This window comes from Chinchilla lanigera, unplaced genomic scaffold (genome assembly GCF_000276665.1).
Source record: "Chinchilla lanigera isolate Chin_1 unplaced genomic scaffold, ChiLan1.0 scaffold00017, whole genome shotgun sequence".
Classification (NCBI taxonomy): domain Eukaryota; kingdom Metazoa; phylum Chordata; class Mammalia; order Rodentia; family Chinchillidae; genus Chinchilla; species Chinchilla lanigera.
Window position 1 is genome coordinate 18490713 of NW_004955418.1, and position 27249 is coordinate 18517961.

Sequence of the window (27249 nt, forward strand, 5' to 3'; positions counted from 1 at the left end):
AACAGCTAATGAACCTTTTCTCTGCTGATTCTTATGTGGTGGTGTGTTTTCACTGTGTGACCCTTAACATATACCAGCGATGGGAAACCATGTAGAGCTCTCGGTGATACACACAGCTCACCGCAGCACACATATGTTCCACACCACTGGTACATACTTTCTTTTTACCTTTGTCTGTGATCCGCATTTCATTCTATTTAGCAGACACTGTTTGCTTTGTAATTTTGACAAAAACAGTATGTTGACATATGTGGAAAGAATATATAATGGCAAAATTATTCTTATGTGGAACTCTAAACATTGTAACTTTTTTTCATAGACTAGCACCTTGAAATATAATTCCAGGAAAATACAGAAGACTTCTCATCATTAATGGCGTAGAAGGTCATTTATTTCACAGTAACTATTTCTTGACTTTACACTCTGTGTCCACTATATAGCTCTGGGTCTGCAGAGCTAGCAGTGAACAAGTCTGGTAAGGACCCCACCTTAGTGAGCACACACTCTAGCAGGGGTGGCAGTGAGGTGCAGATGACAGGTGGATCCCATACCCACAGCCAGTAGAGATGGCAGTGGGTTTTCTGATTCTTCTTCTCTCTTTACCTTGTTGTAAGGCCACACCTCCAACCTCACTACTTGTAGCGTTGAGTCTGATTTAGTCTCAGGTTGCTCCCATCATCTAGGAAGAGGTGTAGAAGGGCCTTGTTCTAACATAAAAGACAAAAGTGGTGCCTAGTGAGGTCAAATTTCTCATTGTTACACTGAAATTAAGTGAGCTTTCCTCTTAGAATTGTAAAGATAAAGAGTCACTCCTTTATTCAGAAAGCAGTTGTTGAGCACTGTATCATCCAAGGTTCTATTATGATTCAGGCTTTATAACTCCTTCATGCATGTCTTCTACTCTATTGGGAGAGACAGAGACATAAAACAAATGATTACTGGCACTCACTACTACTAATATTATTACTAAAAAACTTAGGTGAGCATCCTAGAAGCAGTCTGCATAGGATGTTTATAGCTAACTCGCCTAAGGTGACACCTGAACTGAGTCTTAAAGGTGGTAGGAAGTACAACATGCTTCATTCGTTCAGCACGTGTTTACTGCGCACCTAGGTGCTGCTGTAGGCACTATAGACACAGCAGACAACTACGCAAAGTCCTGCCCACTTGTATAGAGAAACACAACAAACAGATAGACAAATAAATATATTTAAGGTACAGATGGGTATAATACCAAGCAATACAGTAGATTATGAAAGCGAACCGAGAGTTCAAAGGGATGCTATTTAAATAGAGCGGTCGGGAATGTCTTCTCTAATAAGAGACTATTTGAGCAGAATCCTGAATGTCAGTTAAGAAGAAGAGAAACTAGATTCTGAAGATGCTTTAAGAGGAAAATGACATAGCTAGATTTTTGTCAGGTTTGGTTGAGTTTGGCTAGGTTTCCTTTGGTTCTTGGAAAATCCTCTCTAGCAGCAGTGTGCCAGATGAATATAAAGGAGAAGCACAGAAAGCCAAAGGAAAAGGTTATTGTGGTAATTTAAAGAAGAAATTATGTGGGCTATATTGGATCAGCCAGATGAGAAGCTCGCTAGGGTGGAGATGGTAGAGTTCAGATGGTGTAGGAGAACCGGTATATGTATAAGACTTGGTACGTTAGGGATTATAAGAGTTCAGGCAGTGAGCTGAGGAGTACCTGAGTTTAAGTTTGGGTGGCTGAGCGGGTGATAATACCGTTGACCAGCTCAGAGGTCCCTAGAGAGAGGGTAGGTTTATAGATGCAGGAAATGAATTGTATTTGAGGCAGTGAAAATCAGAAGAGAAGTCATGGCTGAAATACCAGTTTGGCTGTTACTAGCATTGCACGTAAATTTTAAAAGGAGAAGGAACAAAAAGAGTAACCAGCATTGTTGGATACTGCAGGGCAGTTTAGTAAGATGAGGACTTTCAAGACACCACTGGATTTGACAGCTGGAAGGTCATCAGTGACTTCCCAAAGACCAGTTTCAGTAGATGGGGGTGCAGACAGTGCTGGGTTAAACAGTGACAGGGTAAGAGGTTGAGATTGTACAGACAAAGTCCCTGTCCTCTTCTCTCTTGGAAGCTTTGAACTTTAGGTCAGATCTTTTCTTTCCCCTCCCTTCCTACCTTTCTCCACCCAGGGTCTCAGACTGAATTTCTGAGCTAGGAGCATGACTGGGGTGGACCAGTTAAGATCCTGGGGTCTGCAATGACAGGGAGTCCATGGACACAGGAGCCTCATGCTGATGAGTCCATATTGCAAGGAGCATCCTCAGTGGGGGTCTCTGTTGGCCTTGGTTACTGGACCAGGGAACTAATGTAGGCTGAGAAGGAAAGCAGCTACAGGGCTGGTGGGAGAAACATGGAATTAGTTGAGAGAGCCCACCCCAGAGGGAGTGGAACGCTGTGGGGGTGGGGGTGGAATCTGAGGCGGTAAACCGTGCTAACTAGAAAGCCAAGCACAGGTGTGTAGGTTTCTAAGCGCGCAGGAACTGGAGCCTGCGAAGGAGGGCTGTTGGTAGTGCTGGGGCAGACAGTAGTTGATGAATGGAGGCGGAACCCAGCAGTGTCTGGCCTGCAGATGTTTCATACCCATTTGTGAACCCCGCAGGGCAGTTCACAGCAGGTGGGAGGGGTTCCACTTAGGGATAGGATGGAGGAAACGACTAAGGGATCCCAGCCGAGCTTGCTTGCACCTTGGTGGAAGATGAGAGAGGTCAGAGCCAGGGATCCTCTTGCTTAACCCCAAGGAACCAGTGAGTGGGTGTCTTAAGCCTTCCCGCCTCTGCACAAACCAGCCCGCGGCCTCAGTTTCTCCTGCGAGCAGCGTCATCTCCGCCCCCTGCAGGGCGGGGCTCGAGGACGAGTCTGGTGGTTGTTCCAAAGCCTCGCGGGCCATCGGTTCCTACCAGACTCTTACTGGGGGTTGGCGTGCTACCCCATGGCTGGACACAGGCCCCCAAACTTACACCCTCCTCCAGACAGTGGAAGGGGTGGGTCTTCCGGACCCGGGCCGATGCCCCTGTGGGTTGATATTCCAAGCTGGTTGAGCGTCCAGGTGGCCCCTGGCAGAATGATGGTCTGGCCAGGGATCGGCCCAACCATCTGCCGCAGCCCAGAGGTGTGGGGCGTCCCCTTGGGTACCCCGCCTTATGAATTCCTGGGCGGGGTGGGCCCCAGCAGAGCTGGCCAGGCAGAGCCCTGGCTCCCGGGCCCCTCCGAGCCCACTGGCCTCAAACCCTACATTGCCCTGCTGAGCACCCCGAAGTTGGCGCTGCCCGAGGACGTCTCGGCCATAGAGAAGGAGATGGCACAACTGGCCAAGGAGCTGCGGCAGAAGAGGCTGACCCTGGGCTACTCACAGGCGGATGTGGGCGTCGCCGTGGGCGCGATGTTCGGCGAGGTGCTCAGCCAGACGACCATCTGCCGCTTCGAGTCCCAGCAGCTCAGCCTGGCCAAAATGTGGAAGGTGGGGCCGCTGCTGAAGATGTGGCTGGCGGAGATGAACGTCAAGAACCACCAAGGCCTCTGGAAAATGGAGATGATTCTGCAGCAGGGCCGGAAGCGGAGGCAGGCGCACAGGGAGACAAGACTCCGGAACGACCTGGAGAGGCTCTTCCTGCAGTGTCCGCGCCCCACACCCCAGCAGATCAGCGGCATCGCCGGGCACCTGCGCCTCCGGAAGGAGCTGGTCCGGATGTGGTTCTGCCTTCGGAACCAGAGCTGCGGTCCAGGGACACCCCGTGCCCCGCGGCAGGAGATGGCAGCAGCGGCCGGGCTCCCTTCCCCGGGGCCGCCCGTGTGCTTTCCCCTGGCACCTGGGCTGCATTTCGATCTCCTCCACTACGGGGTGCCGTACCTTACCCCCCTGTACCGCTCCACGCCCTTTCCTGGAGGGGAAGTCCTTCTGTCTGCCCCCGCTGCCTCCCTGGGCCTCCCCAGACTCTCCAGCTGAGGGGAGGGGGGAAAGAAAAGGGGGAAGCCGGCGGCTCCCTGCGAGTTAGGAATACACAGCTGGGTGTGGGCTGGAGTTGTGGAAGAAATTTGGGAGGGAAGTTTATTGATGCTTTGTGGTTTTCCCTTTACTTTAAAAAAAAACCCTGGTTTTGGGTTTTAAGGTATATTACAATATACAAGTGGTTTCAATACTTTGTTTCTGTCTTTATTATTAACTGAAGATTATTGGCTGTTCCACGTGGTGCTCGGGAAACATGGTGTTTAACTTTTGTCCTTATAAATGCAGTATTGGGTGAAAAACGCAAGTGACCAACTGCGGTAGAATACTAGTTTTCATTAAAGCAGAACCCTGAGCCAACACAAATGCAAAACCCGGCATGATAGTTGCGCCTGGTGGAGACTTGACAATGGGCTGGGAAAGGAGTGTCCGAGCCCTTGCTGGGGCAGCGAGCTTTCCCGAAGCTGCCTTTTTCCTAATTCACCTTTTCGTTTCCAGCGCCCCAACTTCTTGTGGTCTCAGCAGCTCAGCTGTCCGCGGTATGCCTCGGGTGGGTTTTTCTCCAGCCACTGTAGTTGCTGTGTCCTCAACCCCTTTGTTCCTGAGCTAGGCCCGCTGCACAGCTGTAGCTTCAGCCCGGGTCCTAGCACACTCCCGTGTTTAGTTCCTTGGGATTGTTCCTTGGGACTCGTTTACACTTTCTTTGGAGCACAGATGGGCTTTTGAGTGGATGTCTGTGATTGTTCATCTGACATTCACTGGTGGTCTTGCCACTGTACATCTTAAATCACTTTTCCTACCTATCTTTGAAGCTGGTCTTTCTCAGTTTACCACTTGCATTTTGGTCAGTTTTGATTATCATATATTAGGGCTGGGGATGTAGCTCAGCGGTAGAGCACTGGCCTAGCATGCCCAAGACTCCAGATTAAATCCTCAGCACCAACAGCGGCAGGAAGTGCTCTTTTTTTCAGATCTGCCACACACCTGCGGGTCCTATTTATACTCTATAGGTATTTTCAAGAGACAAGCCTTTCTACTTTTATTCTACTTGCTGATGTTTTTGTTCCCTAATTAATTTGAGGTTTCATTTTTATGAATAGCTTCCCTACTCTCCTCTGGTTACTTCTATTTCTGTTTTCCTAGTGGCTTTTAGATAGCTCTTACTTTGCTTGTTGTTTTGTTTTTGTTCTTTCCTGGTGGCTTCGTGGAAAACTGCTCCGTGGAGCCCCTAGTGGGCGACAGGGAGACCTACGTCCTGATCTGACCTCGGGTCCATAGCTGCCTTCGCCATCACACAATGTCAGGCATTACTGGGGCCTCTGCTTAGCGTTCTATTCCTGTGGCTGTAGAAAGTCTAACCTTTACCTTCATTTCGGTGTGTGTGTTATATAGCTTAAAATTTGCTATCGTAACCATTTTACGTATAAATTCATTTTATGTGACCAACAGTTACAACATGGGACCATCACCACTCTCCATTTCCAGCATTGTGACCCCCCCAGCTTAAACCCTGTACTTACTGAGCAATAACTCTATTTCCCCATCCCTAGCCCCTAGTGATAAAGCCCACTTTGTCACTCTATGAGTGCATTTATTTTAGACATTGCATATTAGTGGAATCGTTTAATAGATGGCCTTCGGTATCTGGCTTATTTCACTCAGCGTCTTTTCAAGGTTTATGTGTGTTGTGCCACGCATCTGAATTTCATTCCTTTTTATAACTGAATAATATTCCATTGATTTTCTTCCATTAACAGAGAGGCCATCGACACCTGTAATGAGAACAGCTTCACTGGAGTAGTTAATAGAGGCAGATGTACGCAACAGACGAGTCTTCATATTTGTCAGATTTCTCCCACCTCCATGTAATTACCATTAAGAGCACTTACTTTTTCCTGGTTTTCTTACTTTTGTCTAAGAAAACATGAGGTGTATAGATGTCTTCCCTTGTTCCAAACCATTATTTGTTCTTGAATTAGCACCTGCTCTCTGTAATTTCATATTTTGAAATATATAGTCTGTACATTCTTATTACACTAGAACCATATCACAGAAATGATTTTTCAGAACAGCCATTTTTGTTTTACCTTTCTTCTAAAAAGTCTTGCTTACTAAATAGTATTGGTTTTCTTGGCAAAAACTATTCATGATAAATTTGTCTTAGAGTACATAATGGTATCATCTATGTAAAACAGTGCTTTAAAGTGAAAACTACAATGCCATTCCAATAAAGTCCTGGTGGAATGTGGGGTTAGCAGTTTAGATAAAGTGATTCTACACTAAAAGAATGCAATTTAAGAAAACATTTAAGTGAAAGTTGAAGATAGAGTCATGTGACCTTTGCTACTTAAACAGTGTGGTGATGAGAAAAAATATCAGAAACAAATATTTGGCTACTTACTTTAGTGGAATGGGAGCTGGTGCAACCTGTGGAAAGGCAGTTTGGTCATTCATATGAAAAGAATTTAAAATATCCAGTCCCTTTTGGGCCATCATTTCAAATTTTAAGAATTTTTATAAAAGCATAACTGCGTGTGAAAATTTAGCAATAAAATTAATCATTGCAGCAGTTCTAAAAATGAAGCAAGAAGAAATTAAAAACAACATATGTGTTCAGTAGAGGGTTAAGTAAATAAAATGGAATCACATATACAGTTAAAACTGTGTTATAGGAGCACAGTTCTTGACAAACAGAAAATTCAGAGTAGATCCTTGAATGAGGCAAAACAACTTACAAGTTGTTTTGATACCATTTTGATACCATTTTTAAAGGAACAATATACTACATGGTTGAAACACACACACATATAACATTGGTGGTACTCTTTTAGAATTCTTGCTATATATGGTAGTTATTTAATAATCCAAGAAATATGTTTTAGAAAATCATTCTCCTAATTGTGTCTCTAAAATACTAATTCCTCATTTCAAAGCAGTATTTAAAAAACTAAATATAACCACATTATTTTTAGGCACATGTGTAGTTTCCATAAAAGAATGACAGTTCTGCAAATGGACAAACACTGGGTGAGAGAGATAATGCTAAAAATTAAGATTTGAATTATTTTTTTAAAGATCAGATGCCCATTAATGTTAAAGAGCTGCCGTGTGGTTCGGTAAGTGAAAACACCTGCCATATGCCTGTTTTCCTGCACAACATGGTAATTTACAATTACAGTGAGGGTGTTTATGTACCTCTGTGTAGTTAGCCCATATTTAGAATATAATATAAACCCAAATCATTTTCATGTTTCTGAATGTTTATTTTCCAATGTAAAAAAGCACTTGAAAATAGCAAAATCTTGACATTAACATAGCAGAATCTTGTCATTTTTTAGGAAACCAAATGAATATAAATGGAATGTATGGATCTTACAGTTGGAAAGCAGGGCAAAGTCCTGTGAGTACAGCCCCAGACAGTTGAAAGACAAACTGTCATGTGGTAGGGAATCCACCCTAATACCTGGTAAACTCCTTCAAATAAGACCTAAGCATTATCATGGCTGCGCCTGTGAGGACAACCATGACAGGAAGCCTAGAGAGAAACCACGTGGTCTGTCATCATAGGTCAGGTGGGCAGCCACTTTGCCACCTCACTTTTTATCTAGTAGCCCTGCTATAAATCCTGTTGCGATCAGACCTAGCTACCTTGCCCTTGAACTTGGACTTCATAAATTTTCTTTCTGTAGCTCCCAGCAGAATGAGAATACTCAAACGAGTTTCATTATTTCTATTGACTCTTCTGCTGCCTGCCTACCAAAGACTTTGGGTAGAAAAGGAAAAATTGAGGCTTTCTTGGGAAATTACTACATTTCAAAGTCAGAAGTTCTCTCTAAAACTGTACCTTCTGTGTATCTTTCTTCAAATGAATAACTAGCTGTATTATTTAACAACTAGTCCTCTTTCCCTTCCTGACTATCAGTATAGAACCTCTTCCAGGACTAGGTTCAGTGGCCAGGGCAGTGTGTAAAATACATTAAGTTGACTTGGTTTTAGAACAAATGATGATGTTCTTGGGACAGCTTTTAAACTTTGAATGTTGCTAAGTTGTTTGACCTCTTAACATAAACTTTTTGGTAGAGGATCTGTCTTGATATACCACTGTATTCGTTTTCTAGGACTGCCACACAAAGTCCTGGAGATTAATTTGTTTGAACAACCAAAATATATTTTTGTACAACTCTAGAGGCCAGAAGTGTGCAGTCACAGTGTGGGCAGTTGGTTTCTTCTGTAGGTGATCAGAAGAGGATGTGTGCCATCTTACTGTAGAGGACTGTCGTAGCTTCCCTCGTGAATGTGTCTGTGTCCGCGTATCTTCTTTCTATAAGGACACCAGTCATAACTGACTTACAGCGCACCCAGCGCACTTTAACCTAGTTACCTAAACATCTTACCTTTTAAGATCTTTAGGTAACTGTCTTATCTCCAAGATCTTATCTCCAAGCCCAGTCACATTCTGAGGTACTAAAATTGAAGACTTCCAAGCCCAGTCACATTCTGAGGTACTAAAATTGAAGACTTCAATATATGAATTTTTGTGTGTAACTTAAAGCCCATACTTAGCCCATAACATCAGTCTAATGAAAATGTAAAATCATTGCAAATATTTGTTAATGTAATCATTGAGTAAATAATTGAGCACTCTATATAGCAGGTAATACCATTGGTGCTAAGATTCAGTGGGGACCAAAACCAGTTTAAAGTCTGGGGAGGCATCCTGGTCTTACATAAACATGTAATTGTGGCTTATTTATAATAAGTGCACTGTGGTAGGGACAGGGTAAGGTATTCGGCAGTTTTCTTCAGATTTATGTTTATAGACCTCCAGGGTAATATGTAAGTATTCCTTCTGATGATATCAGTGGGTAACTAATACTGTAAACCAGGGAGACCTAAAGAGAAAGTATGGTCTGATAGCCAAGGCGTAGTTTGGGAGAGACATGTATTTCTGGATTCAAATCCCACCTGAATACCTTACTGTATCTGTTATTTTGGATGAATTACTTCTTTCAGCCTTAGCTTCTTATCTCTAGAATATATCCAGCAAACCAGGGGATGAGAGTTGATGTAAGGATAAAATTAGGTAACATAGAAAGAAATCCCTTGGACTTCTCTCTTACATAGAAAGTACTTGGGTTTCCTTTATTGTTCTACCACCATACCTTGCTTTATTTATAGCTCAGAAATCACTCATTTGTATCCTTAGAAACTGTCATACAGAAGGTACTTAATAATTTGTAGCCAAAACTGAATAAATCAAAGAACAGAAAAGTAGAGATAATAATCTCAGTTGCCAGAAAATTTACCATTGATATTGGGAGATGATTTGAGGGATTATAATAATTGGAATGCAGTGATAAAGGCTATTTCCTTACCTGTCAGATGACAGCTAGGTACAGGAACAGATGATAAGGTTTTCATTTGAAGAACTTATATAAAAACTTTTTTTGAACTCATATATCATTTTGCCGGGCGTGGTGGCACACGCCTGTAATCCCAGCACTCAGGAGGCTGAGGTAAGAGTATAGCTGTGAGTTTCAGGCCAGCCTGGGCTGCAAAGTGAGTTCAAGACCAGCCTGAACCACATAGTGAAACACTGTCTCAAAAAGACAAAAAATAATAAATAAAACAAAGAAAGTACATAGCATTTTGTAATTAAAATGAGTGACCTTGGAGGTCACCTTACAATAATTGCCTGTCTCTCCATGAGTAAAAATTAAACCATTCACCACAGGTTTCGGGTGCAGGCTAAGAGGATACATGTGTATGTAGGGTAGGCTGACCCTGCTTCTCAGACCATGATTGCACATAACCTTCCCTTTCTTGTTGCGTGCTTTTCCACCGTCTCTCCCTACATAGACCCAGTATCATCTCCTCATTGCATGTTGCTATAGGTTGACTCTGGAGTGTCCCCCAAAGCCCACCTGTCAAAGCTTGGTCTCCAAAGTGGCACTACTGGAAGTGGGGGAGCCTTTCAGAAGGGACCTAGAGAGAGGCTTCAGGTCACTGTGTGTGGACTCTTAGAATGTTAGTGGGACCTGCACCACTTCCTCTTCATCTCTTCACATCCTCCCATGAGGTGAGCAGCTTTGCTTGCTACCATGATTTGCTGCTTCACTGTAGGCCCCGAAACAAGGAGCCAACTGATATAGACTGAAATCTCCAAACCTGTGACCCAAAAGAAGCCTTTTCTCTCAGCAAGTCTTGGTTTTAGTTGTGGTGACAGAAAGCTGACTAGTATATATATGCACTAGTCTAGCCTTTCTCCAGTGTACTGCATTCATTTGCCACAAATTAGGTAGCTTAAACAGTCTATGACATGGCTTTTAATACTGTACATCCCAGGGGCTGGGGATTTAGCTCAGCGGCAAAAGCGCCTGCTTGGCAAACGCAAGGTCGTGAGTTCGGTTCCCGGTACCGGAGAAAAACCAAAAAAAAAAAAAAAAAAAAAATACTGTACATCCCAGGTCAAGTGTGGGCAGGGATAGTTCCTTATAAGAGTATGAAGGAAGCATCTGTTGCAGCCCTCTCTCTTTGGCTTGTAAATGGCTATCTTCTCTTTCTCTTTGCATCATCTTCCCTCCATGCATGTCTGTGTCACTCTTTCTCCTTTTTTATAAGAATATTAGAAATATTGGTATTTCTAAAGACTGACCCAAGATAATACTTCCTCCATACTCAATTCCCTCTGTAAAGTTTGTATCTCCAAGTAAGGTCACATTCTAGGACCAGGGTTATAGCTTAGCAGCACAGCACCTTTCTGGCAAGCTCAAGGTCCTGAGTTCAATTCCTATTCTCCCCACCAAAAAAAACTCTTCTAAGGTATTGTTGGAGCATAGGACTTTCAACATGAAGTTTGAGGGGACACAATTCAACCTATATCACCTACCACTTCTGATATAGAGAAGATACAAGAGAACACTGAGGGGTAGGTGAAGGGAGTCAGGGAGACTTTTTTTCCCTACAAAGGATTTAAATAAGAGGTATTGTGCTAAAAGAAAAGAGCATTGGTCATAGAGGTCAAATAGTCCTCCACCTATATCCTGTCTCTGTCACCAATCCAGGACTGTCATCTCAGGAAAATTTTAGAAAAAAACAGGAGTTCTTCTCTTCCAGACAATAACGTGGGATCAGGATTCACAGTAGCTACTTATTTCTGTCTATTTTGAGATCAGGACATTTGAACTCGTTGGTGAGATTCAGAGGCATTATTTTAAGAAGAAAATTTTGGATGTTTTGATACAGATATGATTCTTAATTTCCAAAAATAATTGTGTGAACCTGTTGAGAAAGCCCTTGGTATGGTTTGTGTCCCCTCAAATCCACATGCAGTCATGGGGCAGGCCTCTAGATTTTAGATTGATCCATTGTCCAATGCTAGGATTATGGGTATGAGTGCTATACCTGTCCTGGGGCAGATAGTTTGCATATGTAAGGGAGAGAAAGAGGCTGCCTGCCACCACTCCTCCTTTTTGCTCTTGTTGCTTTTGCTGTTTTCTGCTACCATGAACAGTTGCTCTGTGCCATGTGCCACCCTGCCTTGGAGCCAGCCCAATATGGACTGAAACCTCCACAATCAGTGAGCTAAATAAACCTTTCCTTCCTTAATTTTGGGCATCAGGTATTTTGTCTCAGCAACGAGAGAAAAGTAACCAAGACAGCCCTGTCACTTGCTAAGTATTGTCAGCCGCTCATTTCATCAAGCTAATGTAACAGGACATCAGGTGACTCACCTTTCATTTGTTGTGATTATGTTGTATTTATGAAAAGCAGAGCTGAAACAGCAAAGAGCGAATGTTTAGACAATGATTGTTTCCATAAACAGTTTTCAGAATATTGCTAAACCTAGTCACCAAGTAAGTTTTTAAAATATAACTTTAAATCATTCCTTCTATAATAATCAGCCATTAAACACATGCAGATGTTGTAAATGATCACATTTCAAACTTTTTTATGGCACCAATCTTCTGAGTAAATATCCATTACCTTTGAGATTTAAACTAAAGAGTAGAGGTAGGAAAAACTTCCCATACAAGAATTTATTGTATTGCTCCTTACTCTCCTGAAAAGACAGTCGTAGTAACACCATCAGTAGAAAAGAATGTTTTGTTGCTTTGATGTCACATCATTAAAGTAGTTAATCTACAGCCATAAATTTTTGTCTTCCAAGGCAAGAAATTTTAAATAAAATACTAACAGAAATGTAACACTTTTCAATGAGAAGTGAAAGAATCTTTATCCTTTTTATTTGAGGTTCTAGAAATGACACACTCCATAAAAAGTTGTATCATTTTTATTTTTAAACTGAGTTCTTGCATTAGTCAGTAAACAATTTATTTGGTGAAGATCCTCTGTGCACACATATATACTGTGTGAACGTTTAGGAAACAGAAGGTGCTTGAATTTGTGAGATTTAAATACTTGCTTACAGTTGATCCAGTGATGTTGCAGTTGAAATAAAACCATATATAAACGAAATACCACTTTCTCCTAAGAGGCAAGTCTAGATTTTCAGCCATTGTTTTAATGAAGACAATGACAGTCAGTGAGGACAATGACAATTCTCAGTGGAATGTCTTATAAATCTGTAGCATGTTTTCCTCCACATGTCGTGTTAAAATTGCCTGTGCTAACTACGAATACATGTTTATATTTAATTATGCATACCTTTAAAATATTATGTAACATATAAGCTACGTAGACCATTGGTAGTATCCAGAACACAGCAAGGGAAATGATAATACCCAGCATAGCAGTTTTGGGCCATTTCCTAGACATCCTTGCTCTGGCCCCAGAGTGCTCCCTCTGAGTTCTGCCCCCTCACAGTTTTGTGAGCAGTAACATCGCACCCTTCTACTAAGTAAACAAAATACTTAACATGCGCCTGTTAAGGGCTAGATACAGAAGACTCAGAATTAGGCAAGGTGCACCTAAGCTAAGTAGAGGAAAGGAAGGGTACAATCAAGGATCCCTTCACCAAGAGAAAAGGATTAAGAGAAACAAGCAAAGGAATAACAGAAAAGGGGGCAAGTAATCTAGGAGAGAGAGATCGAGAGACAGATTAACATAGAAAGAGACAGAGACAGGGACAGAGATAGACCTAGAAATGGGGTGCCAGCTAAGCTGAGACCTAAAAAAGCAGATGTTAAGTGGAGAGAGTGAGGAGACAGAGAAAAAAAAAACAAAGAAGTTAGGACCTGGAGAGACAATGAAGGAGGCTTGACCGAAAATCTAGGCTGTGATTAATTGCTGCACCTGAAAGATAACGTGGTCTTAGTCCTGACAGCCAAGCCAGAAAGTTATGTAGTTTTCAGTAACTACGTATACAAACCTTCCATGATGCTTTGGAAGAAATATTTCTCTAACATTATACTGCAAGATTAATATATCAATCTTAAGACATTAAATAAAGCAATAGATAATTTATTTGTAGTACTTTTATGTCCTTGTCACTTAAGATACAAAATCATTGTTCAAGTGGGTCATTCTTATATTGACTTGTGTTGGATGACCTGAGTTGTAATACTAAGTTCTAAGCTTTTTAAGGCCTTTCCTCCAGGAACTAAAATAATTTCATAATGACATAAAACATCCTGAAGGTTTCCCTCAGGGAAAGGGAAAGGTTTCCCTACAGTGTTGATTCTGCACTGTGAATCAACAAATGCAGAGATCCACGGTCCTGCTCTTCTTAAGTGTCCGTTCTTTCTACCAGGCTTTTAGCAAAATCCCTTTAGTCAGTTTAGTGAATAATAATATAAGGAAACCACTTAAAAGGTTTTGGTAACTGAACAAAAGCAGAAGGCACTAAAATAGTGACTTAAGTAGAAGACTAATTGCCTTTGTTTGTAAAAACGTACATCTGATTCAAAAGCCTGTTGACTCTCATAGAACACAGTTGTACTGTTTATGCCATGGCTCTTTATAGGAGAGACTATTTCATGTGGCACTGGAGATGGAATAGCTACCAATAAAGGTGCATGCCAAACAATCGGCTTAAAGCAAATATTAATTAAAGTCAGTGTTTTTCTCATAGGAAATGAACATGATCAATAAACTCCTGCACAGAGTCCTGCCGAGAATAACCACATACACGCACGCACGCACGCCCACATGCACATGCGGGCACACATCTTTATAGCAACCAACTGAAAGGAATGGGCAAGGCATAAAGAAAAAGAAGTACTTCATGTTCTTTGTGAAATGAGAAACTTACATACAGATCATTAGTTATTATTAATAAGCCCAATGCTAGGTCCATTTATGAATATTCAGTTGCCTTAAACCATATAGTAATCCTTACAAAACTTCCTAACACGATGCTGTGTCCGTGCAGAATTTGAAGATTGATTTTTTTCAAATTGTGCAGACTGACTGGTGTCAGAGTCCATCAACAAACATATGCATCTTGATATCATGCTTTGTCTTCAAATACAAGTGACAGTTTTAGCATAAATCTGTTTTTATTAACATATGTGTAGTACCTATTAATTGAGCTTAATTTGATATTTCCTACATGCTGGTAGCATTGATCAGAACCAGCCTACTTTTTCATAGCCTCCCTCTCCACTTCTCTTTTTCAAGCAGTAGCACCCACTGTTGTACTTTCATGTCAGCTTTTCTCAGCTTCCACCTGTGAGAGAACACATGTGCAGTACTTGTCTTTCTGCGTCTGGTTTGTTTCACTTATCATATTTATTTATTTTTTTATTTTCAAGATTAAAAAAAAACTAACAAAACAGCAACAATGAAGACAAAATCAAAACAACACAAAAACAATACATGACCTCAGAACAAAATGATAGGAATTAACAACGGTCACTACATTATATACTGTTATCTTCAACGAAGTTGCTCAGTCCGCCAGATGTAAGAATGTAAGATTGATCAAACAATCAAAGACAGTAAGAAGTAATAAAAAAATTTGGAAATGATGCAGAGCTTCACCATACAAGATGGTAGGAGTTCAACAATGGTTTTTTACTACATATTGTTGTTTTCAGATCAGTTGTTCTGATTACCAGATACAAGTGTATTTCACTTAACATAATGTTCTCCAGTTCCATCCATTTTGCTGTAAATGACAAGATTCCATTCTTTTTTATGGTTGAATAGTATGCCATTGTGTGTATATATTACATTGTCTTTATTATTCATGATAAAACTATTTCCCATGAATATCTATTGCTTCTGAAAAGCCCCAAAATGTGCAATGAAATATGTGTAAAATATTAGGTGAATCATTTTGAGACATCTGCTCAAGGTAGTGAGCTCACTTTTAATGCATTCCACTGGACAATTGCCTTTTCAGATCCTCATAGCAGACAGAATAAGCCCAACGGTGCATAGCCTAATACCTTGAGGTTTTTAACAATTAACTATGTTGGAATTTAATAAGAATATTTAGAAAGCAAAAATTAAATAATTACTCTGAAAACTATGATGTTTCTTTTTGAAGTTACTTGTAACTCAATTTTAGGTAGATTAGGCATTTATAACCACTGAAATTGATCTATCCGCCAACTGGTATAGAAGTCTGTGATTCTGAAGTAGATCTAAGTATTATTTCTGTGCCCTTGTCATTTTTTGTGTTTGCTTTTTATCACGTGAAGTCTGAGGCCTTGTCTTTGGAGGGCCTGCTTGCTGGAGTATTCATTTCCGAAGGTATCTGTAGCTTACTTGTCGACCCAACAGTATCCTGAAATAACTTAATTACATCTAGTCCACTTCTGACCCATAAGCATTCAGAAAATCAAGGGAGAGGCACTGATACACTTGGGTTTCCTAGTATTTACTGTCTATCTAGATTATACTTTGATTTGGTATCTGTCTTTAAAGAAACAACGTAGGGAATAACAATGTGCTTTATCCTTTGGGATTAACAAGGTGTTTGTCATTTGTTCCTATGCTTCTGGCAAAATAATCCTTAAAATCTCACCCATCAATATATTTGTTCTATTTTTAAATTGTAATAAAAATAGAATTCCATAGCATATTTTGTTATTATATACGTTCTTATTATCTTCATGTTTTATTTCTTTTTCTGCAGTTCTCATCTTCTAGTTTTCTTTTTCCAAATTATTTTATTAGGCATGATTTTTTGGAGTCTGCCTTAAATCCCTTTTAGGAAAAAGTAGAGGTATTAGTTAATCAATAAATTATTCAAGTCCATTGAAATCACTATCAGCTACTGTTCTGTCTTCTATCCTCAGAAAAGATAGAAAACATAGGGTAAATGTCCCCTCAGTACTTTATGTACAATAAAATTACTTAATGGCACCCAGTGATTCTGTTTCAGAATCAGATTGCTTTCCTAAAAACTTTCTCGCTTCTCGGCCTTTTGGCTAAGATCAAGTGCTTTCCCACAAACAATTCATCCATTTAGATACATTGATAAACATGCCAATTTATTAGAAAATATTGAGTATCATCGATTACAAGACAATCTTAATTAGCTAAAGTTTGGATACATCTTTCAGCCAGTGTGATCTGAAAACGTTATGTCATAACTTTAATTGGCAGTATTTTTTCTAAGTGGCAAATAAAGTAATGATGAATCTCAAAATCAATAACGTCTTGGATCTGGTGACACACAGGACCCTAATTAAGCATTACACATCTCCATTTTCCCAAAGACTTTCACAAGTCAAATTTCTATTGGTCAGTGTCATTGAAAACATTAAGAATTAGTTTAAGGATTCTCTTTTGTAAAACATAGTTTTTTAACAAAGTTAATACAGTAATTATTTCCTAATGTATCTACTGTGCAAAAATCAGATTTTTATTATTATATTTCTTAAATGAGAGTACCATTAACCTAATAAATTCCATTCTGCCATAGTTTTCAGGTTTTTATACATACAGACAAAAAAAACTCCATGTCATTTAGATAGTACTTTTATTTTTAAAATTTAGAAAACACTTTAATTCAAAGCAAAATACCATGAGGCTAAAAACCCGCAGTTCTTATGTGTGAAACTGTTTACATGAATCTTGATAATTCAGTTATGACTCTTTTGCTCTAAATCTCTTCAGTATGTTTCTGTTCTGATTTAGTGCCTTGTTTAAAGATTAATGTTATGGGGTAATTTATTGCAGCTTCCCAGATGGTATTCGAATCTTTGTAAATGGGCATCGGAATCCTCTGCCCAGCTCTATAGAATCTTGGGTTGATGTTAATGTAAATGTTGAAGTTAAAACAGTGCTAAAAGATCCTGACAGAATTTTCATTATTCCATTCTAAAAAACAGAAATTTTGAAGAGATTTCATGAGCTAAACATTTTTACATTGCTTAAAGGTTAACTAGCTTCTTGTATTTGAAATCACCAGCTCCCATAGGTTCAAAATAAACATAAAAAATAAAATATATTACCTTTTTAAAAAACTTTTTCAAAGTTGTAGTCACAGAAGTTACAGTTCTTACTTTTATACTTCCTATATGAAATGGTTTATAGAATCTACAAACACACATTGCTTTTAGTGTCTTTCCTTTGATGTCCATAAAAGACCCTTTCAAAACTGGAGGTAAGTGCCTCTAATGTGGACAGCAGAATTTGTCTGAAGTTATTTGAAGCTATTAGAGATAACCTCTCTCTGCCTGTCTTTTGGGGGGAAACTGGTACCAACAATACCAGTTAAGCTGTAATTAGTGTAACTAACAACTAATATAAAAGGGCAGACGAAAGGTCACCCTGAAGAATTTAAAGGTATTAACAGGTTAGGGTTGTAGGGCACCCTGTCCCCCAGCTTAATCTGTTGCCTCCTCCGGTGCGATTTGTAGAAGTCATCAGTGCCCTTTAACCCTGAGGTGCGGCTTGCTCATAATTTATTGTGCACATGCCAAGTTCCTCTTCTCTGTCTTGTGAGAAGGCTTGGGGAAAGGCAGATTCATTTTAAAGTTCCTGTTACAAAGGCCTGCAGCTTTGCAACCTCTTAGTGTAAATGAAAGATTACACTTTAATTTGCCTTAATGTTCTTGTCCTACCAGCCTGAGACTACATTGAAGTTGTCACTTTGCTACATTACTGAATATGATTTGTTGAGAACATTTAACATGTATTATAAGAGGCGTGCTTAAAATCTAACCATTAAATCAGATGTTGTGTAACTGATTCTAATACATACTAAATATTCCACTTTTTATGGGCTACTTCTTCAAATTTAATTGCCCACCAGTGGCTTTTGTTTATGTTTACAGTCAGCTCCAATGCCGGTAAAGGATAAGAATGTAACGGGAACAACCTTTTGTTCTCCTGAGGTGTGCTTAACCCCTCCCTTCCAGAATCTGGCGTTGGCTTTTTCCACATCTCATCCTGTGACACCAACACGGCAACAGCAGTGCTGCATAATTTTCATCATTTTTTCCTTTTCCCATTGAAGTCTCACATCAATGATTGGTTCTTTAGTTTCTATCTAGAATAATTAGATTTTTTTCTTTTAAAGCAATAAGCAGCAAGATAGCACTAGTGAGAACTAATTAAAACCTTTTCCCTTTCAATTCTTTATTACTATCTTAGTCTCAGGCTACTGTGTTATAATTTTGTTTTGTTTTGTTTTGAAGCCCTAGGAATTGAACTTGTTGTGCTCTACCACTGCTACAACCATACCCTTTTTTACTTTTTATTTTGAAATAGGGTCTATCTCAGTGGCCCAGAGTTACCTCCAACACAGAATCCTGGGTCAGCCTCTGGGACAGTAGAAGTACTGGCATGTGCTACTACCTCAGCATTTTTTTAAACTACGAATTGTTATCCATAACGTAAATTGGGGCAGGTCACAGTAGCTGAACAAACTTGTTCTGTTTTGTTTTTTGTTGTCTGTCTTTTTGAGACAGAGTCTCACTGTGCAGTTCAGGTTAGCCTTGAGCACACTTTGTAACCAGGCTAGTCTCGAACTCACAGTGATCCTCCTGCCTCAGTCTCCCGAGTGCTGGGATTACAGGTGTACGCCACCATGCCCGGCCATGAACAAATTTTTAAGGTGGTAAACATAAAAGTGAACAACCCAAAGAAAAAAACATTTAAAATTCAAGTTAAGTCTCTGGACTGTTGACTTGAGGAGCAGAGATGTACAGACCGTAGTTCTCAGTTAAGTACTATAAGAAATGGGTAGGATGTATTGTTCCCTTGAGTACTCCATCTCTCAGTATTTTAAACACATAGCACACAGTTTATGGGTGAACTGTTTCTTTAAATGTCTTTGTTTATTCTAATATGTATTAGAAAAGATGCATATCACATGAAACCCATTTAGTGGACTAAATCCATTTTATTATGACTCAGCAAAGTACATGAGAGAGAAAGTAAGTTGATAAAAAAGAAATGCTGGAAGCCATTGATATTTTCCTACTAATCTATCCATAACTGTGTAAAATTTGTAATGTTCCTATCCTATTTCATAATGTATGTTTATTATTATGTGTTCCTACAACAACCATTGAGAATAATGATTTTTCAATAGGTCACTCATGTATAGCTCTATTTATTTTCTTTAGAAGCCACTTTGAAGATACCAAAGTATAGCACAACAACTCTTGATAATCTCCTACCTCTTTTGTCTCTAACTCACTATTATTTGTCTATTTGTTTTCCTGAGAAACTATTTTGTAGATAATAATGCGTAAAACGATAACCATTGATAATTTCCTACCATTTTGTCTGTAATTTGCTAAGTCCCCCCTATTATTATGTTATCCTTCTTTTATTCTTTAAAATAAAATTAAAAAAAAAGAAATGCTGGAGTGTCAGAGTCGCAGCTCAGTGGTAGAGCATTAACCTAGTCCGCTTTATCCCTGGTTTAGGTCCCCAATACCACAAAAAGAAAGGGGGGCTATTTTAATAGTCTTGGTAGCTTCTATGTATGTCAAAATGCATAAATTTTTACATAAATGACAAATTATCTAAACATGAAATTTCCATATCTTTTCTAGCCAAGAACTGACAAGATGCTTTTCGTTTTTGTGTGTTGTCAGTTGGTTGTAGTTTATTCACATGTGCATTTGGCAGTTAGATCTTCTATTTCTAAAATAAGCCAGCTTTTCTGGACTTCATTGTTGGACTCGATGATGTCAGAGCCTCCTTCCTATAAATTTTGAACCGCCTGCACCAAGCTAATCAGTACTAAGCTAATAAATTCCTCAAGGTTGGGAACTGTATCTATATAACTCAGTCAAAATAATAACTAACATAGTAACAAACACAAATCAACATCAATGTGTGTCCTTACTGATTGATGTACAAAATTCCTCTGAAACATTTAAGGCTCTTTCTGCATATACATGTGTTTATCCCAAACTAAGAATTTTTATCAGTGCATCAGTATTTTTAAAAGTTTTTAAAATAAAAGGCAGACCAGTGCTACACTTAAAGTTCACACAGACATTGGTCTTTTTTAATGCTAGAGTTTCTTGAGCAGTGGCACCAAGGATAGAATTGGAAAGTCTTTATTTTTTCGCCTTCCGTACTATCTTATGATTAACTGTGAGAGTAAGACATCAAAGCTGAACTGACTTCAAAGACTGTAACACTTAGGGTTTCCAGCCATTACTGTAACCAGCCGCCTCACTCCGACACCAATTCATCTCCCAGAGCTGCCTCCCAGGTTCCCGCCCCTCTGCTTTCTGCCTTCCCCTATTCCAAACCTATCAAGTTAAAAACCACCCTTTAAACAGATCTTAAAGTTAAACCAGCAGAGAGTTAGCATGTTTGCTAATTTCAAGATTTATCATTAAAATAGACCATATTTATTACTTATTTATTTATTTAGTTAGTTAGTTCTTCCAAAACTATGCCTTTTACCACCAGCCTTTGGGTATGTTAACATTAAATGTAAGGGTTTTCATTGTGTTTATTTCAACAGTATACTATACACATATAAGAAAAACTGTCTGCACACCTTTTGTTGTATTTATGCATCACAAAATGAAAAATAAAATGATATTTGTGGTATTTGGCCCTGAGAATCATGAAGTAAAATGGAGGACATTCATATTGAAATACCTGACATGTACTTCTGGGAAAATACATGCTTCTCTTTTAAAAAAAATAAAAATTCATGTATATGTAATTTTCCGACCATATGAAAATTAACATATTAATATTTGAGGTTATCCTAGACTCTTAACCTAATAATTTCATTCTGACAGACCATTAAAATTTTAGATAAGCTTGTTTCTTAAAAACTGTAGACCTATCACTAGTTGAAGACTCATTTTTTTAAAAAAATCTTTTTAAAGTCTTTTTTTTTAAAAAGTCATTTTTCAAAAAAAATCTTTTTAAAATGTTTTTTTAAAATTGTATAATTGTTTTCATTGAATTATTTGGTACAATTAATGGTAGACATTCAGTACCATTGGAAGAAAGTAGCTTTTGAGCTGTAATAGATAGCATCCACATCTTAAATATGGTACCAAAAGACCTAAATGATTTAGCTCTTCAAAACTGAAAACTGAATGAGGTTCTCAGTAGACATTATGACAAAAATTTTAATTGTTGATTATGAAAATTAAATAGGCTCAATATGATGATTGAATTGTGTCTTAGTTACTTTTCTTGTTGCCAAGACAAAATAATGGACACCCAGAGTTAAAGAGGAAAGGTTTATTTAGCTTAAAGTTTGTAGAACTTTCAGTTCATAGCTGGTTGGCTCCAAGGCAGGGTGGCGTGGCCGAGGAGCATTGCAGAGGAGAAATAGTTCATGGTGGGCAGAAGGCAGCAAAGTAGTGCAGAAGAAGCAAGTGACAGGTAACCACAGCAGCCCTCTTTCTGTCCCTTATATTTTATCCAGGCTACATGTCCCTTAGTGCAGGCAGCACTCACATTGGGGGGGAAGGAGCTTCTCATTGTACACACTCAAAACTCTGCCAAACCAATCAGTGAACTAATTTAGTCATCACACACCCTTACCCGCAGCATCATACACTGTAGATCCGGTCACCTCTGAAGAAGCTGCGCCTACAACCACATGAGGATTTGGGAAGGACATCTAGACACAAGCCATAACAAATTGTTTTATTAAATGAAATGGACTGTATTGTAACTGCCAAGCTCTCCATCTTTTGAAGCTTTTAAGAACATTCCCTTTTTCCTCCTTGGTGGTGAGGGTTGAATTAAGGGCCTCATCCATACTAGGCAAGTACTCTGGAGTTAGTACTCTGGTAGCACTGAACTAAACCCCCAGACCACTTTTTAAGAAGTTGGTAGAAGGAATTCTTACATTTGGTAGATTAAAATAAAGAATCTTCAATATCTCTTTCAATTCTAGGGCTCTTATTTCTTACTTAAAGAATATGAGGAAATAGAATTGAGAACTGAGTGGTGGTATCTGTTGACTACCATTCAGTAACAAGATTAGGCTTACAAAGACCTCATAAATCGGTGTCTGGAAGGGATTTGAAAAGAAAAGGTTATGGTGGCCTTAGTGCATAAAGGAAAACAAGAAAAGCCACACTTCTGTTCTGGTCTGAAGGACAGGAGAGAGAGGAACCTACTCTGAAACACTCAGAAAAGTTAAGCATAAGAAAAATGAGGAAGGAAGGGTTTTTCTTTAATGGAACTCCAAATTAATTTTCAGAGTACAAATAGAAATCAAAGGATTTTTTAAAACCTGTATTACTTAAAGGAAGGGAATAAAACAGATAAGAAAAGGAGAAGTTAAATTTTACTTTTCAGAGATAGTAGAGGGACGTTTTGAAGCATTCAGCTTTACTTAGGATACTTATGTACATGTACCAATTCTTTATGGTGAATGTAATCATTATGTCCTGCAAACATGTACTAATGAAAGGTAAAAAAAGTAATACAAACATAAAAGAGGTCACAAAGTATAATATTTGTTTAAAGTGTAATAACAAATTATATATATTTTTAAAGGATACTGAAGTAGTTTCTACAAGGAAGTAATATGATCACAGCAGTTTATGCATAAGATAGCCTCTGTATACATCTTTCAGTTGGCCGGGGATATAGCTCAGTGGGACAAGTGCCTGTGTAGTAAGCTGAAGGTCCTGGGATTGATTCCTGGTACCAAAAAAACAAAAACAGAACTACATCTTCAGTGGACATGAAAGGGAGAATCAGAAGAGGATCCAGAAGTATTGTTGAGACATGTTGGAAAAGTGCATAAAAAGTTTGAACAGTGGATACAGGAAATATGTTGATTACACATGGTAGAAGTGTCATCTATAGGAAGTGTCTTAACTGACTGTTCTCCAATGCTTTCTGAAGGGTATATTGATTGTACAACACTACAAAAGCCCAATGTGAGTAGGAAATATGAGAGTCATTAACGATTATGTAGCTTTGGGCCACTTGTTGAACTTCTCTGGGTCTCGCATCATTTTAGTATTAGATATGTACGTACATGATTTCCAGGATCCTTTCCAGCCCTGAGAGTCTCTTGTAGTGCCTTAACTCTACAGACAAAGAACTCAAAGTGATCAAGTATTTTGACTCACAGCAGCTAGTTTACTTCAGCCTGCAGACAACAGCCTTGGAATAAAATTCAGGAAAGTTTTGTAAAGTTGTTTTTGTTTTTTGGGTTTGTTTTTTGTTTTTTGTTTTTTGTTTTTTTGACATTTTGAGGCATATAAAAGTTTGGGAGGGATCTTGAGAAATCTTCTGTACGGGCAGACAAAATGTGGAGGGAAGAGTGAGGTCGCAGAAACGAAGTGGTGCTGTTGAAGGTAAAGGTGGGCTTGCCCCGCTGAGATGAAAGAAATGCCAGACACCCATGATGCTTAGCGACAGCCTTCGGAAGACAGCATCCGGGTGTGCGCCATCATGTCTCAAGGACAGACACCAGGAGGGAATAAGTGGGTTTGATTTTTTTGGAAATAAAATTGGGAAGTCTCATTAATAGATGATTTCGAGTGAAGAAGGAAAAGATGCTGCTCCCAAACAGTCTTTAGAGAAATGAGAAAAATACTAGCAGACATTCAGTCTGCATGAATTGCCATTTAACCTAATATCAATAATATGTTTACAACCTTTTTCTCAGTAATAAAACACCCCAATAAATAGAATAGAAAGATACTTCTCTGTTGTTGTTAGACTAATTAAGCGTTTTAAATGTTGTCTTCAATTTCCCGGGAATACATTTTATATAAGGGGCATTCAGCTAAATGGGGGTTATATATGACTATCAGTTTCATTACAAATTTTAAAGAACCTACTTTAATATACAATTAAAATATGATTTGTATGTCTTGTTATATTTTTATCCCCAAGCTCTGTTCTGAGTTTCTTCAGTATTTGTACAAAAATTTCTTATCACTTGTGAGCCATATTTTGATAACTATTTTGAACCATATTCTACTTTGAAATAGGACTATGAATTATACTGAAGTGATCACTTATAGCAACATTAATATCATTGAACATTTAAGATCATTACATTGTTATCTTCTGATTGGGAATTTATGCCTATCTTCTTTTAAATGGTACATTAATCTATGAATGAAATTTTTCTTATAAATGACACATTAATAGAAAATTCAGAACAAGTGCAGTTCTCTGAGCATTTTATAGAACAGTTTATACCTTCAACACTGATCAATGGCAGACTCTCCTCAGCAAAGTGTCATTAACCCATTTACTGCTACTTACTGAAATCAAGAAAAATTACCAAAGAATTTTCCAAATGTGGGGCTGGGGATTTAGCTCAGCGGCAAAAGCACCTGCCTGGCAAGCGCAAGGTCGTGAGTTCGGTTCCCGGTACCGGAGAAAAACCAAAAAAAAAAAAAGAATTTTCCAAATGTGTAAGTGTATTCCCCATACAAGTGATATGCTTTAGCTTTCTTATTTTTTATGTGTGTGGCCCTTTTAAAGATTTCAAAGCTTTTTTTTAAAAAAAGGCAACTAGGGCAACAGTTCTGAATCCTTTGGCTGAAGTCCAACTCACTGGCTGTTTTGCCACACTTAGTTCCACATCACTAGTTGAGAAGGCAGAGGGAGCAGTGCTCTGTGCTCACCTACTGGTCATGACCACTCCTCCCTCATTCTTCGCACTGCCACTCTAATCTACTTCCACACTCTATGCACTTCTGCAGCAATAAAAGAAGATGCCAAAAATCTAGAATCCATTCACCAATGCAGCCACTTGGGATTTCAGGATCTACTGGGATTTTTTTCTTAGTGTCATAATTTAAAGCATTTATTCAATCGACACTGTCTTATATATTTCACATGTGAAAGAGAAATTAGAAAAAATCTCCAAAACCTAAATTAAATACATATATCAAAGTATTATCACAAATAATATGCATTTATTTGATCTAAAGAATATACTTTAGCCTTCATCAGGAAAAAAAATATGCCTTGTGAATGGCTGATTATACTGTGCACACTGAATCAGAATGTCACAATCTTCTAAATAAATTGTTATTATGGAATAAGGCAGAACTTCAGCTCTGAATTTATATAATTCATTCTATTGTAGTTTTTTTTTATCAAAGAATACATTTCTCAGCCATAAATTGTACTGAGTATGAACAGCAGAGTCATTTGAGGTTCATTGAAAATATAGGAGAACATCATGTTTCCTGTCCTTTTGTTAAACTTGGCATATTGATTTCTTTCTGCACAGCTTGCAGCACAGAAATGTGATATACAGCTATGGCAAGACAGGCTAACCACATGTGAATTTGTTAAGTACTGCTGGATTAGCAGAAATTGTCTGACTGTGCAAATACCAAGACTTGACTTCTCCAGGAACTCTTTATGACTTAATCAATTAAAATAACAAGTTTTGATTTTATAAGTCAGAATAAATCATTAGCAAAACTCATTTGCTCTTGATCACTCAGTTGTAGAATGTTTACATTCATTTTCCTTCTGTATTTCAAGCAAAGTGAAAGCCATATAGAATTTGAACTAAAAGTTCAAAATCAAGTGTAGGAAAATAAGGATATAATAAATGTTACTTATTGTTTTAATGGTGGTTTATAAATTTGTAGATCCCCTTCTTTGCCTTTGCTCTTTTTTCTTAATATCATGTTAGTATTTATGCTTCCTGTTCCTTTTAGGCTTAGAGGTAGCAAGACTTGCATTTGACTAATATTTCATCCTGCATTTAAATATAGAACCAGTCAAAAGTCTCTGAAGTAGAGTTGGTTCGCCTTTCTCCCCACCTTACTGAACCTCCTTCTTAAATATGTCCACTGTGCAGTTCACTTTGTCTGACTTTCAAGAGTAAAATTCGGGAAAAGATGAACCCTAAGTCACCCAAGTGAATTCCCATGTTTTCTTAGAAGTGCTAATGTGTTACCTAGCATGTTTATGAAGCTCTCTGATAAACAGATAAACCATTGCAGTTTTCTGTAAAATAAAACTGAGAGTCTGCCTAAAGCTAGAAATTTGCCATAATATGAACACATAATAGCGTCACTTGCCTTTTGCAAAAACACTTCCTTAAAAACATCTCAGTTGAGGGCCGGGGATATAGCTCAGCAGCACAGTGCCTGCCTGACAAGCACAGGTCCTGAGTTCAATTCCTGGTATTAAAAAAAAGAAAATATCTCAGTGTCTCCACATGTAATTTTCTTCTTTTAACAAGTAAGATTTTTAAAAAATTTTTTCAAAAACTTTTTCTACATGTTATCTTTTTTTAAATAGGTAGACATCTTATGAAACTATACACTGAATTTATTAGAAAGAAATGTTCATTCAAAAAAATTTTCTAGAAAAAGCATTAAGCATGAATTGTTCCCCAGTAAATGAGGGGAGTCAGAGCAAAGAAGAAAGTGCCACTGGTTTGTGTTAGGTGACACTGTGCCCTGCTTGTCTAATTTGATTACACAGAGCCCCTGAAGCCTCAGGCAAAGCTGATTTTAGCTATAATCAGCTTCTTAACCTTTTGAGAACTAACGTAAACACTACCTACCAGTGGTTAATTATGTTGCTCTGCTACACACTACAAAGTGCAAAGGTAAAAGTGTAGAACTACAGCAACACATGTTATGACAAAATTTAACAAGATTTAAGGAGACTTAAGTAGCTTGCAGCTGAACACAATTTCATATTTGTTACAAATTTTAAGTTAATAGAGAGACTTAAGCTGCATTTTAAATATGGTGAGCTCTATTTTTTGCTTAAATCCTATCCATAAGTGCTGAACATTTTTGTACTACTTTTTCCTTTTCCTTGCCCTCACATTTGTAATTTTCTCTGAAATATTCTTTTGCATATATAATACACACATTTTAGAAATACAAGAGTATTTTTAGATTTCTCTCATTTTCAGAGTAAACAGAAATGATCACAATATCATATAAGTACAG

At 38.6% G+C, this 27249-nt stretch overlaps 2 protein-coding genes across 9 annotated transcripts in view; both read left to right on the forward strand.

Moving 5' to 3' along the window:
* Fam172a (family with sequence similarity 172, member A) overlaps window positions 1-27249 on the forward strand; it is a 410259-nt gene that overhangs the window by 276889 nt on the left and 106121 nt on the right. The window contains exon 11 of one of the 8 annotated variants that reach the window (XM_013512948.1): window positions 5734-5792. The exons of the other annotated variants lie outside the window; for them this stretch is intronic. Within the exon in view, the coding sequence (XP_013368402.1) occupies window positions 5734-5777 (44 nt within the window). The 3' untranslated portion in view covers window positions 5778-5792. Of the gene's footprint in view, window positions 1-5733; window positions 5793-27249 lie in introns of those variants that run through there. 8 annotated transcript variants of the gene reach the window in all.
* Pou5f2 (POU domain class 5, transcription factor 2) lies at window positions 2910-4159 on the forward strand. The gene has a single exon (XM_005382262.2). The coding sequence runs from the start codon at window positions 2963-2965 to the stop codon at window positions 3974-3976; it is 1014 nt and encodes a 337-aa protein (XP_005382319.1). The 5' UTR covers window positions 2910-2962; the 3' UTR covers window positions 3977-4159.